Source organism: Gymnoscopelus microlampas (assembly GCF_963454915.1).
Source record: "Gymnoscopelus microlampas genome assembly, chromosome: 16".
Classification (NCBI taxonomy): Eukaryota; Metazoa; Chordata; class Actinopteri; order Myctophiformes; family Myctophidae; genus Gymnoscopelus; species Gymnoscopelus microlampas.
Window position 1 is genome coordinate 47,694,511 of NC_139953.1, and position 14,605 is coordinate 47,709,115.

The window sequence follows — 14,605 nt, forward strand, 5'->3', positions numbered from 1 at the left end:
TGTCCCGGTTCCGCCCCAGCAGGTCCTTGATGTCCTGCGTCTGGGCTGGGACGAGGTCTTCTCCTATGGGCACCGGGGGCAACGTCTGCGCGGGCACGGTGGTCATCAGCGCGGGCAGCGGTAGTCGGGGGGCTGAGATCCACTTCTTCAAGATGTTGACATGGTAGATTTGGTAGCCTTTTCGTCTGCCGGGCTGGCTCACCCGATAGTCCACGGGCCCCATCTTCTCCACGACCTCGTATGGTCCCTGCCACTTCGCCAGGAATTTGCACTCCGAGCTGGGGACCAACACCAGGACCTTCTCTCCCACCTGGAACTCGCGGAGCGTGGCGCCTCGATTGTATATGCGAGCCTGGTCCCGTTGCGCTTTTTCCATATGCTCTCGTACCAGGGGCCATATGGTCTTCGCCCGGGCCTGGAGACGCTCCACGTGTTCCACCACACTGCGGTGGGGAGAAGGCTGGCGCTCCCAGGTTTCCTTGGCGATGTCCAATAGGCCACGGGGCCTCCGGCCATACACCAGCTCAAATGGTGAGAACCCCGTGGACGATTGTAAGTAAGTAAGTAAGTAAATTTTATTTATAAAGCACATTTCAAAACAAGGTTACAAAGTGCTGTACAATGGAGCATGATTAAACAAAATTAACACGATAACAACAGAGTATAAAGGTATATAAATAGAGTAATAAAACAATACAACAATGATTAAAACAAAGCAATTTGTCCATGAAAGTCAGGTAGAACTTCATGGGTAAAAATGCTTACGGAACAAATGTGTTTTTAACATCCTCTTAAAACCTTCAACAGACTCTGCATTTTTTAGGGCCAATGGTAGGGCGTTCCACAGTGTGGGAGCGGCCACTGCAAAAGCCCGGTCACCCTTTGTTTTGAGGTTGGACTTAGGTATTTTGAGAAGGCCTTTGTCAGAAGACCTGAGGGATCTCATGTTGTCCTTAGGGGGCAGTAGGTCCGAAATATAAGATGGGGCCAGTCTGTGTAATGCTTTATAAGTGGTTAAGATAATTTTAAATTCTATTCTGGACCTAATTGGTAGCCAGTGCAGTGCGGCTAGTACCGGGGTTATGTGTGCTCTGCGGTTGGTGTTTGTGAGGATTCTGGCTGCCGTATTCTGAACTAGTTGAAGTCGGGATAATGATGAACGGCTCAGGGTGGTATAGAGTCCGTTACAATAGTCGAGACGGGAGGAGACAAAAGCGTGCATGATTTTTTCCAGGTCTTGAGAAGTGAGCATTGATTTTATTTTTGCGATATTGCGTAGATGGTAGAAGCATGACTGGGTAACCTTTTTAATATGGAAATCGAAGTTCATTTGATTGTCAAAGAAGACACCTAGGTTCTTTGCAGACTGTTTGACATTAGTTGCCAGGGGACCAAGGGACAGACGAATTGCATTTGAGCTAATCTCAGGGCCTATGATGAGGATTTCGGTTTTATCAGGGTTGAGTTGTAAAAAGTTTTGTGCCATCCAATGGTTGATGCCAGTTAAACAGTCATGCAAGACTGTGAGTTTAGTGAGATCAGTTTGCTTGAATGAGAGATATATTTGTGTATCATCAGCATAACAATGATATGATATTCCTTCGAAGCTGTTAATAAGAGTGCCAAGGGGGAGCATGTAGAGGGAGAATAGAATTGGACCAAGTATGGAGCCCTGGGGGACCCCACAGGTCAGGGGAGCTGAGGAGGAGACATAATTGTCACAAGCGACAGTCACACTTCTCCCAGTCAGATAGGAGGATAACCATGTCAGGGCCGACCCGGTTAGTCCCGCCCACTGTTGGAGCCTATTAAGGAGGATGGAATGGTCTATCGTGTCGAACGCTGCGCTCAAGTCAAGCAGCAGCAGCACTGAGCACTCACCGACATCGGCTCTCATAAGGATGTCACTAGAGACTTTAAGTAGTGCAGTTTCAGTGCTGTGCTTCTGGCGGAAGCCGGACTGAAACTTATCAAATGTATTGTTCTGATTAAGGAACTGTAGAAGTTGATTGCAGACAACTTTTTCTAAGATTTTTGAGATGAAAGGGAGTTTGGAGATTGGCCTATAATTACTGTGAACTTGTGGATCAAGGCTTGGTTTTTTTAAGAGTGGTTGGATACTTGCGTGTTTAAAGTGATCGGGCACACACCCAGAGGATAAGGAGCTATTGATGATTGACAGAATGTAAGGATTTAGACAGTCAAAAACATCTTTTAACAGGGCAGTAGGAATGGTGTCAACAGGGCTAGAGGAGGGATTCATATGTGACACAATTGGTGAGAGATCCTCTAAGGAGATCGTGTTAAACTGGGACAATGACGGCACTGGGGGCGGATGGTCAGCTATGGTGATACAGGGCGGTGTTATCTTAGATCTAATATTGTCCACTTTGGCAAGGAAAAATGATAGAAATTGATCGCAGTCATCATTTGAGAAAATAGGAACTGGGGGGGGAGCAGGGTTTACCAGAGTGTTTACTACAGCAAAAAGAGCTTTTGGCCTATTCTTATTAATGTTAATCAGATTAGAGAAGTAGGCAGCTCTTGCATCCTCAACTTTGTGATTAAAAGCAGACAGAAGTTCCTTCATGAGGGTGAAGTGAACTGTCTCCTTAGTCTTTTTCCACCGTCGCTCTATCTTTCTACATTCTCTTTTTAATCTGCGAATGTCCTCGTTTATCCACGGGGATGCGTTGACAGCACCAGCACACTTATTTTTTATTTTGAGGGGGGCAACTGCATCTAGGGCAGACAAACACAAATTATTAAAATGGCAGACAAGGTCATTGGTGTCAGTGGGAGCTATCGCAACCTTACTAAGATCTGAAAAAACAGAGGAAAAATGTTCAGCAGAGGAACTGTTGAGAAAGCGAGAGCGGGTTAAACGTTTGATGGGTTGGGTCTCGGCAATAAAATCTATGTTAAAAAGAATATATTTGTGGTCAGAGACAAAGAAATCCCCCACATGTAGATTATTGAGGTTCAATGACAGTGTAAAAACTAAGTCCAGTGTGTGACCCTGGTCATGTGTTGGCCCAGACACATGCTGAGTCAAATTCAGTGATTGCGTAATACTCATAAATTCATTAGCTAAGTTGTCTGAGGGATTGTCCACGTGAAAGTTGAAATCACCTGTCAGGACCAGATTATCAACCTTCATAACGACAGAAGATAAAAACTCTGAGAATTCCGTTAAAAACTCACTTTTAGAACCTGGTGGGCGATAACATAATAAAATAAAAAGAGGATTGGCAGATCCAATCCTAAGCAGGAGAGCCTCAAAGGTGTCACAATTATTGATGTCTACAGCGCGGCAAGCAAACTGCTTGGAAACTACAGCGGCTAGACCACCTCCACGGCCGGCCAGCCTAGGAGCATTAAAAACTCTGCAGGAAGCTGGGCAGAGCTTGTTCACAGTTACGTTGTCTCCATCTTTCAACCAGGTCTCTGTTAAGAATAAAAAATCAAGGTGATGCGATTTAAAAAAGTCTCTTACAATGAAGGGCTTTTTACAGACGGACCTGGTATTAATTAAGGCCATTTTGAATGGAACAGGCATTATGGCAGGGGCTATAGGTAGACAAGGAATGTAAATGAGGTTAGATGGAGTGACTGTGCGAGGGGTGATATTGTTGAGTGAAAAGTGTCTGGACCTGATAAGAACAGGGATGGTCATGGGGCAGAGGAGGGAAATGGAATCAGCATGAACCATAGGGAGATGCTCATGATTATTGCAATGACAAACTACTGTAGTGGGATCATGCTGGGGTGCATGTCACTTGCAGGCTATGAACTGTATGTAATGGGTAATTAATAGATTGGTGCCTTTTGAATTTAGGTGCAGGCCATCACGTTTGTACAGGTGATTACTGGTCCAAAAACTGTCGAAATTGCTGATGAAGCCAGCTCCGGTGGCCTGACAGAATGCTTTTTGCCATTCATGCAGGCTCCAGAGCCTGCTAAAGTGTTCAGGACTCTTTGAGGGGGCTGGGATGGGGCCAGAAAACACACATGTTTTGCCCAGACTATGTACAGTGGTGGCAAGTGACTCGAAATCTTCCCTCAGTTTGACAGAAAGTCTGTTAAGGACATCATTCGAGCCAACATGAACAAAGAGGGTATGAGCAGTGGGATGGAGATCTAAGACAATAGGGGCCAATTCAATAAGTTTGTGGACTTTTCCACCAGGGAGACAATAAGTGATGGCACCAGGTATCACAACAGCTCTGATAATAGAGTCACCAATGATGACAACCTCTGGGGACCTGTCCTTGCATCCTCCCTTATAGATGGATAGTTTGGACCAAAGGGGATTGTCCTTAAATGTATTGGTAATGGTGGTATTGGTGACGTCACGTTCCGCCGCAGCTGTGACCATCACGTCGCTGGGGGATCCCCCATTGACGTTACTGTCAGCTGGGACAGACGCTGGAGTATCGGCTGGGATTTCCTTGGCAGAGGTGACGTCAGCCGTGACGTCACGATTGCCCACAGCTGTGTCCATCAGACCGCTGGGCAGTGGGGGAGAAAGCTGCACGTTAGTAGTAGGAACACGCTTGGACTTAAGGACAGCAGGAGGCGAGGGGGTTCTGCGACGAGAGCGTTTATGGTGAATTCGAGGGGTGGATGGACATGAACGCTTTCTGTTGGATTTGGAGAAGACCTGTTGCTGATAGGCAGCTGGCGGACGAGGGTCGGGTAGCAATCCATTTGCCACACTCCGCACGGTGGTAGGTGTTAGCATCCCATTAGCCACAGCTAGCTCGCTGCTAGCCGCTGGCTCCGGGCTAGCTTGTTGTGGCTCAGATAAACAAGCCAGAGGGGTAAAAAAGTTGTTCAGTGGAATGGGGCTATCGGTACCGCCAGGAGAGAACCAGGGAAGAGAACGCTTTCTCCCATTCCTGACGACAGAGGTCCAGGAGCGGCCCGGAGTGGGACTCGAACAGCGGGGTCCGTTGGGAACCAGTTTGTCCAGCCTGGACTGCAGCTGCGATTTCCTCCGGAGGACATCCTTCAGGACTCCCTCGATGGTCTGGAGCTCGGACCTTAAGGTGACCAGTTCGGAATCTTCTGGGGTAAGTGGCGACATCTAAGGGAAGAGAAAGAACTGCCAGTACACAGTCCAATAGATAGAAACTGGTGTTGTTGTTTAGCCAAGGGCTAAGTGGTTAGCAGCGGCTAGAAAGGCTACTTACACACCTGGACTCCAAAAGGAGTCCAGTGCGTTGATCAGATGTTGTAGATATTATAGATGTACAGGTATGATGAGATCCAGAGCGGTACTTACACACAAGGGTCCCGATAGGGACCCACTGCGTTGAACGGGTCTAGCAGGGGTACACAGTTGTACCGGTGTCGCAGGATAACGAGTGATTTCAGTCGTTATTGATGGTGATCTTCGACCATAGTGCAGTATGGCCATCAAACAATCAAAGTTTAAAAGCGCTGTTAAAGACAATGTCTAAAAATAGGATAAAAACGGGTTTAAAAAGTCATGAGACAGGACCTCTAAACGCCGAGGATGATTGTGGTACCTCTCTGATGGCAAAAAGCACATACGGAATCAACTGGTCCCAGTCTTTCCCGTCCACATCAGTTAGTTTTTTCAGCATTTTTTTAAAAGTTTGATTAAACCTCTCGACTAAACCGTCCGTCTGTGGGTGGTAGACGGAGGTGCGAATGCGCTTCACTTTCAGCCATTTATACAGTTGTGACATTACTCGGGACATGAAACAGGTGCCTTGATCCGTTAGTACTTCCTCTGCTATGCCCACCCGACTAAACAGCATCAACAACTCGTGGGCCACCGCTTTAGCCGAGGCCGCCCGCAGGGGAATGGCCTCGGGATATCGAGTGGCATAGTCTAGTATCACTAAGATATAGCGGTGACCGCGACTGGATTTTGGCAATGGGCCCACAATGTCCATGGCAAGGCGTGAAAATGGCACTTCGATTATCGGCATTGGGACCAGAGGATTATGAAACGTGGGCCGTGGAGCGGTCTTTTGACATTCAGAGCAACCCTTGCAAAAGTCTTCTACTGCCCGCTTAACCCCGGGCCAGTAGAAGCGGGCCAATATGCGCTCGTATGTCTTCTGTATTCCTAAGTGCGCTCCTAGTTGGTGCGTGTGTCCTAAATATAACACCCGTGACACATATTCTCTTGGTACCAGTAGTTGCTCGACTAGGTCCCCCCCCTTGTCCAACACACCCCGATATAACAAGTCTTTTTTTACAAGGAAGAATGGGGGATTCAATGCACTCACCCCCTCACATTTCTTTCCGTCGATGGCGGCCACGTTCCGGCGCGCCATGTCCAGATTCGGGTCGGTCCACTGCGCCGTGGCGAACCCCCCAGCCCGGGGTGGTTCGAGAACTTCGACGCCGGGGAATTCGGCGAAGGGGTCCGCAACATCAGCGGGGCCCGCGGCCCCCTGGCTTGACGTGGCCTGTGTGTCCTCCACCTCCCGTCTCTGGTCTTTTCCTCTCCTCTCATCTCTCTCGTCTCTCTCGTCTCTCTCGTCTCTCTCGCCTCTCTCGTCTCTCTCATCTCTCGCGTCTCTCTCGTCTCCCCCATCCCCTGCCGGGGAGCTGTCACTCAGGCAGGCCGGCCGGGACGGCGCGGAACGCGGGGCAGGCGTGGAGTGCGCCTGGAGGCGCCGGGCGCGGGGCGCGTCGGCGACGGTGGCGGGCTGTGCCGCGTAGTAGGCCGGGGTCCCAGTACCGGGCGAAGAGGACGCAGTCGGCGCCGATCAGCAGTGGCACGGGCAGGTTGGGCACGACCCCGGCTGGCACCACTGCGTCCCCCCGGGGCGTCTGGACGCGGAGCTGTGTCACCGGATAGTGACGCACATCGCCATGGACACAGGTTACTGGAACGGTGGTGGAGCTGAGCTTTCCGGCCAGGTCTGCTCGTACGAGAGTCACCGCGCTGCCGGAATCGAGCAGGGCGTGCGTGTCGGTTCGGCCAATCTTCACGGGCAGGCGCGTCTGGCGGTGAGGGCTGGTACCGGTGTGCAGACAGGGCCGCGCGCTGTCGGAGCTGGCTGCTGTCCCCATGGAAACGTCGCGCTCTCTCTCGGGACACGACCAGGATATGTGGTCCGCCTGTCCACAGACATAGCAGCGGCGTTGATGTGGGCCTCGGGTGGGCCCTTCGGCCACCGCGGCCTCGGTCCGGGCGGCAGGTGGGTTCGGTGGCGTCGATCTTCGACGGTCGCGGCCGGGCTTGTCCTCTCCAGGGCCCTTGGCGGCTTCGGTGCGCGTGGTCCTCATCATGTCCACGCTCACTTGGTGGTTCTCCAAGAGGGCCACGAGTGCCTCCAGTGAACTCGGACTCACTTGGGAGGCGTATCTGCGGGCGTCAGGCGGCAACGAACGTATGCATCGGTCGATCACTAAGCGGTCGATGATAGGTGGATCTCCCCCGGTGGTAAGCCAGCTATGGGCGCTGCGCAGTAGAGCCGCCACCTGCGGTCGGGGTGGAAAGGCCGAGTTGTAGGCCCAGCTGTGGTAGCGCTGCGCTCGAGCTGGGAGGCTGTAGCCCTGGGTGGCGAGGATGGCGTCCTTCAGTTTCCTGTAATCTCTGGCATCGGCGAGGGTTAAGTCCCGGCACACACGCTGGGCCTCGCCGGTGAGGAATGGGGCCAAGAGTGAGGCCCAGTCTCCGACTGGCCACCTCTCTCGGGCTGCGGTGCGCTCAAACACCTCCAGGTACGCTTCAATATCATCTTCTGGTGTCAATTTAGTGAGTACTTCTCTAGGGGCGCGTGTGCTAGCCACATCACGGCTAATTCTGTCAATTAAATTTTGTACCGCTGTCTGCAAATCTGTTTGGCTCCTCAACAGGGCCGTAAGTGCGTTGGCCTGCTCCATGTTTTTTTTTTTTTTGGGTTTGGCGTGGATCAGAATACCCGTATTCTCCACCAAATGTGGGGAACTGATCAAAGCCAAACACAAAATGCAGGGTACAAGCCCACTTAAGGGTATTTATTTGACACCTTTTCAGATATATGACCCGCAGGCCCTTGGTATTACTTTTCATGTAACTTCAAATAATAAAGTCCAACTCAAAATTCATCCCGGGTCGGGGTATTTTCATGCATCACAATGTCTCTTTGTTTGGATCCGTGCGCCACAGCGTCATCGCTCAGTATCCATGCATTGTGCTCAGGTATGTGTGATTAACTCCCACAGGTTGCCTAGGAGTAAACAGAGAGCGTCCTTTAACACTACAATTCATAAACATTCAGTAATGTGCAGGAATAGTGGAGAATTGCCTTACCGCCTGTAGCACCCGTCCATTCACCAGGAGAGCCAATGCCAGACTGAGACAGAGTAGCCACTTTTGTAGATTGGTGCCACACCTAACCTGTCGTCGCAGCTGCGCTCAGTTGGGGCTGATTCATGATGGTGAGTGGCAGGTAACGCCCTTCTATGACGCTGCCCAGGCTGGTGCGCTCCCTGCGAGGTCTCCCTCTGTCTCTGTCCCATGGCCTCTCCCTGGTGTGGTGCTTACCTGACAGGCGGCATTGTGGCGATACTCCACAGGAGATACAAGGTTTCTGCACCGCAACGATGACACAGTATACTGTTCTCTCACATGCTTTGGTCGTTCCACTGCCACAAGTGCATATTCATCCTCTCTGGGCCATGCATGTCACAAACATTGCTTCATGCATGTCTCACACATTGCTTGCTCAGGGTGGGACAATGTTGTCTCTCTGCTCTACATGTAAAGTGTCTTGAGACAACGTGTTGTGATTTGACACTTTAACCCATTAAGACCTGAGGCTGATTCTGAAAATGTTTTCTAAATCCTTTTTTTATTAAACATAAAAAATATAAAAACATATATATATATATATATATATATATATATATATATATATACAAAATACAAACAATATATAAGATATAAAGAAACAAAACATTTCTTAAAATATTTTATTCTAGAGATCCCCAGAAGCAAAGATTTGAGTTATAAATGTTCGAGTTGAGTTATGTGTGTGTATATTCAAAGATTCGCACACAATTTTTCAAAAATAAATAGCAGATCTGTGCACTCTGTGCCGCGCTATGAGCTTGTATATCTGCTATTTTTTTTTAATAGCCCAAATAAATCTTAAAATGACCACACAGCTGCGTTCCCGGTCTTAATGGGTTAATATACAATTGAATTGAAGTGAACGGAACACAACTTTCCGAGTTACAGTTACGCCCAGCCAGCCAGAGTGACATCTCCCAAGCCTAATGGATGAATACAACTGCGGTCATGGTCATTTAAAAAATAAATAAAGAGAAAACAATCTCCCCTCCTTTTGGCCGTTCATATAAATCAAAGCCCCACTACATCCGGACAGCTCTTAGGTGGAGTATTTGCTGCTGTGATGTAATTTATGATGTTAGAAAGTGCATCGTCGCCGCACGTCTTCAGAGCTTATGCCACGGTGTTGTGGTTTTCCTGATGATTTGTGGCCTACGGTGCAGAGGCCACAAATCATCACTACACTATCTCATTCATGTTTTAACGGCCGCCGTGCATATTTTCATGTCTGCAGACACACAGATAAAACAACTGAACGCCAAATGCTATCCTAGCAGATAAAGCAACATTCGCATCTCACGCTTTCGTGTGTGTGCGCGTGCGTGTGCGCGTGCGCGCGTGTGCTGACCTTACTGTACTTGTCTTGTACTTGTTTTTTTTTGATTGATTGATTGAATACTTTATTAGACAGAAATGCAAAATCCATCAACATAACATCACAAATAACACAAAAATTCAACATCATCACAAATATAAAACACTATATGTACTCTGTACAGAGTAGGAAAACAAAGTGGTTGTTTTTTATGGTTAAAAAAATATGTGCTTACAATTAGGAACAAATTGAGGTTGTGGTTATCAGTCGGTCAATAAATCAATCAATAAATCAATCAATCAAAGGTAAAATTGAGGTCAAACACTTTTTTTATGCAAGCTTTCATGTTTACAGTTCAAAGAGTAAAACAGAATTATAAATAAAGAATGGAAAATAAAAAGAGCACAAAAAGCCTGAACATAGCAGCATGTTAACTCATTCATTACCAATGAAATGAAATAAAAATAATTGCGAACTGTGCCAGCAATTTTTTAATTTTCTTATACCTTTTTCAAGTAGTCACAGAATATTTATCTCCAGTATAAGTGATCCCCTGATGGGTTTGATTGATTGATTGATGTACTTTATTTAGTAAGACATGAGAACATCAGTACTGTACATGGAAGTACAAATTCACAATACAAGGTCTACTAAACTGGGAGACTCATTAAGCACTGAGCTTGTTTAAGATGAGATCCCCATGCACACACATCATGATGACATATAAGAGACAGACAGATATACACACTACTATACAGAGTGTCATACAATCACTTTACAGGTTACTGGTATGAAGAGTGAAAAATATGTACAAGAGAAGAAAGAGAGGGGGGGGTAGGGGGGTGGGGTAGGTTAGGACTTGGACAATCACTGTGCTAATCACTGAGGGTTGCACTGTGTGGTTTCACGAATGTCAACGAGGCCATTGGACCTTCTTGACATTAATTGTCATTAATTGTCAGACGGTCATTCTTCACCGCGGTTCCCTCCCTCGTATGTCGTGACACTCAGTGCCACTCCCCCAAACTCCTGACCTGCAGAGTAAAAGTCCTCGCAATTTACGACCGTTTTCCTCTGACATGAAAAGTTCTTGACATGTTTATGGTGGAATGTTTGGTTTTTCATCCCCTATTTCTTAGAACTCGGTGCTGTTTTCTTTCCCGTACGTTGTTGCCACCTCTCACCTCAGTTCTCCTGAGGTTTATGACCAGGTGGATTTCACACTAAAAGTCTTTGCTGATTTATTCAGTCTATTACGGGCGGAGAGGAAGACGGTTTCTATTTTACTGACTTCTGGCCTTTGTTCTAATAGTGTCTCTGTTGGGCAGAAACATTGTATCTATCTCCATATTTATTTATGTTTGTTTTTCCATCAATTAATAACGGCCATGTTTACACTTTGTCAGTTTGGACGACAATGGAGAGCTGCGGTTGATTCCATGGGACGAGCAGAGACACAGAGACATGGACTGGTGTGAGACTGAGGAGTGCAGGTAAACGCACACACACACACACACACACACACACACACACACACACACACACACACACACACACACACACACACACACACACACACACACACACACGGAGATGCATGGACCTAGTAGAGAGCCCTCAACTAAGTATTAACTCTTTTCTAGTACAGTGTGCAGCCTCTGCCAGCAGTTTACATGGTAAAACATAGGAATGTTAAATGTTATTTATTTCTCAGTTTATTTTTTAACATTGAAGTGAATGGAGCAGCAACTTTTTGGAAAATGTTATCTCCTGGTTCTTTGTGAAGAACGGAAGAACGGAAAAACAAAATAATTTTGTTTTTATTTAAAAACTAGAAAATGTGCTCCTCGGAGCACAAGTCTCCGCCAGCAGACCCGTGCTATTCTTTTGCTGCTTCTTCAGTTTGCGTAATGAGAGTTAGTAGGGGTGTCACGATTCACTTACCTCACGATTCGATTCAAAATCGATTCCTATGGTGCCGATTCGATTAAAATTGCGATTCTGCGATTAATTGATATTCGATTCGATTCTGCGATTTATTGCGATTTTCTAGGGTGCCGATTCGATTAAAATTGCGATTCTGCGATTAATTGATATTCGATTCTGCGATTTATTGCGATTTTCTACCCCAAATCACTTTGCTTTAATTATACTAGAACATTTTAATATAATATAAACCATGACAATTTGAATCATACACTTCAATGCAGCCAGATCATGTCAGGCAGTCTTTCTGACATTGATTTCAGACAAAGTGCCAGTGAAAAAGGTACTAACTTATAAAAAAAAAAGAAAAAAAAAGAAAAAAAAAGAAAAAAAAAATTGAATCGATTTTTAAAATCGTGGCATTAAGAATCGCGATTTATTCATGAATCGATTTTTTTTTGACAGGCCTAAGAGTTAGTTGCATTGTGTGATCTCAGCCGTGATCTCTGTTTGTACTGGAAAGTACTGTTCCTGAATGATCCTGTCTAAGCTATTTATATATTTATATTACATATTGTGATGTCACGTGGAACTTGAACTTGTTCCTGATTGATCCTGTCTTACCTCACTTCCAAAAGCATAAATGGCTTTTCGAAGTGACACGTCTATTTATAGGATTTTACTTCGTCATGCATCCCTCTAGCCAATCAAAAGCATTGGTGACAACATATTGTCACGTGTCACGTGAAGCTTGACCAATGTTAGCTTGGCTAGGGGGGGACACACAGCGTGTCGGGAACAAAAACATACTCTCCACCATGCCTTCGGCCTGGCGGAGACAAACACAATGTTTTTGGCAGGATATAGCTTAATTCTCAAAAACTTTTATGAATGTTTTTGGAAGGCAGAGAGTTAAGTGTGTAATGACATACACACCAGGTTTAAACACACACAAACCAAATGCAACTAGTTTGCAAACCTTTGCACAATAGTTCAATACTGCATTTGGTTAGTAATAGACCTGTCACACATAATAAGCAACCTTTCTGAAGCCTCACAGTGGACAGAATAAGCTACAGTAGTTATGAAAATCCATATTCCATACAGCAGAGCAGCATGTGTTGGCATTAATATGAAGAACAGTGGCATTCCATTCTCCACATCATCATCACACTGTGACTCAGAACAACAACCATTAAATAATGCTCTTACTGTATAGAAGAGTCCTGCATGCCGTCTTATGTCATTGACCTGCTGCTGTTCTTATAGGATCGCTCCAAACTCTGCATTTCTCTTTAAAAAGCATTTTTTTATGCCATATGCCTATTTGTAACTATACCTTTCAGGACGGGACCTTTTTGGGGTTCCTGTTGCTATGTACAGTATATAGCAGTGGTGGAAAAAGTACTCACATTCTTTACTTAACACATTGGGTGCCAAACACGGTAAAAAACGTGTTATTGAATCTTTTAGTTTTTTTCCACACGGGAGGGGCTAGCGCAGCTCTGGAATCCCCCACGGTGATTCTGAGAAGGAAGGGACAGGTGGATCACTGTGCCAAAAAAACATGGCTCCCCGTCCGCTTCCGTTCTATCTCCTTGATAAAAACCTTTGTAGCTCCGAAACTTTTTCCGGTGGGGAAAACGAGTCATTTTCGATGCACGATCCCTCCCCCATTGTGACATGCGTGAGAGAGATATCTTGTCGTGTTGTGTTTATAGCAAACTAAAGATGGTTGCGTCCCCACTGCCACTCAAATGCGCACTTGCCCGTCGGGCAACCAGAAAGCAAACTCCACCTGCCCTTAAGTTCTATTTATTTACCTGCCCCGGGCAAGCATTGGTGTCAACCCCTGCTAGAGAACAGTCTGTGGTTCTCAAAAGTTTTCATGTCAAGGACTTGGGGTCCGGGAGACCCCACTTTAAGAACCAATGGTTTAGGAAGACATAGTGGACTCGGACCCTATAGGAGTACTCCTTCCTACTTTCATTCCGCTTTCACTTCTCTCTCTCTCTCTCTCTCTCTCTCTCTCTCTCTCTCTCTTTCTCTCTCTCGCTCTCTATGTCTCTCTCTATGTCTCTCTCTCTCTCTGTCTCTCTCTCTCTCTCCAGAGCGGTGTTGGATCAGACTCAGTGTGATGACGACAGCGTTCTGTACGAGGACGCCGCGGAGCTGCTGTGCTTCCGTACGGCCACGCCCTCCATCCAGCTGCTGACCGACTGGTACCTGAGCAGAGCCCAGGACATCGACGCATGCTCCAGACAGGTAGGATGCTTTTCACTGTGACACACTTCCCGCTCCAGACAGGTAGGACGCTTTTCACTGTGATACACTTCCCGCTCCAGACAGGTAGGACGCTTTTCACTGTGACACACTTCCTGCTCCAGACAGGTAGGACGCTTTTCACTGTGACACACTTCCTGCTAGGAAGGTAGGTACGTGCACTGTACGCGAACAGCCTTTTTGCTTGTAGTTTAAGCGCAAGGGGGCGGGGGGCGGGTGGGGAGAGAGTCAGCGCGCTGAAGTCAAGGCACAGACGGCTGTGTTGTTGACAGACAACGGATGCACGCTTATGAGAAACAACAACAATAAAACCTGGCAAAACAGTTGCGTGCATTAGCGCAAGATGAGGATAAATGAAACATTCAGTCTAAATGTCCAGTAATTCGCAACTACTACCACTACTTTTGCATTTGAAACTTTAAATTTCTCTAAATATTATAAACTCTCAGGACAGCGTAATACAAATATAATTTATGAAAAGCCTACTATAGGCTATACAGTGAAGTCGTGCATTAGCGCAAGATGAGGATAAAGGAAACATTCAGTCTTAAGGTCCTTACACACCGGCGAAAATAGCGAATATACGCAAAATTCGGACTCGTTCCGAATAATTAAAAGACGCTTTTTCGCTTCGCTTTTTCGCTTTTTCGCTCCATGTACGGAGCCATTGACTTTATAAGGTTTTAAAAAAAAACGCATTATTCGCACGAAAAAATCGCCCCGGTGTGTAACAACCTTAAATGTCCAGTTTGATA

At 46.6% G+C, this 14,605-nt stretch overlaps 1 protein-coding gene across 1 annotated transcript in view; it reads left to right on the plus strand.

The window, feature by feature from the left end:
• nbas (NBAS subunit of NRZ tethering complex) overlaps positions 1-14,605 on the plus strand; it is a 250,929-nt gene that overhangs the window by 73,141 nt on the left and 163,183 nt on the right. The window contains 2 exon segments of the mRNA XM_084082265.1: positions 11,048-11,134; positions 13,679-13,832. Of these exon segments, the coding sequence (XP_083938391.1) occupies positions 11,048-11,134; positions 13,679-13,832 (241 nt within the window).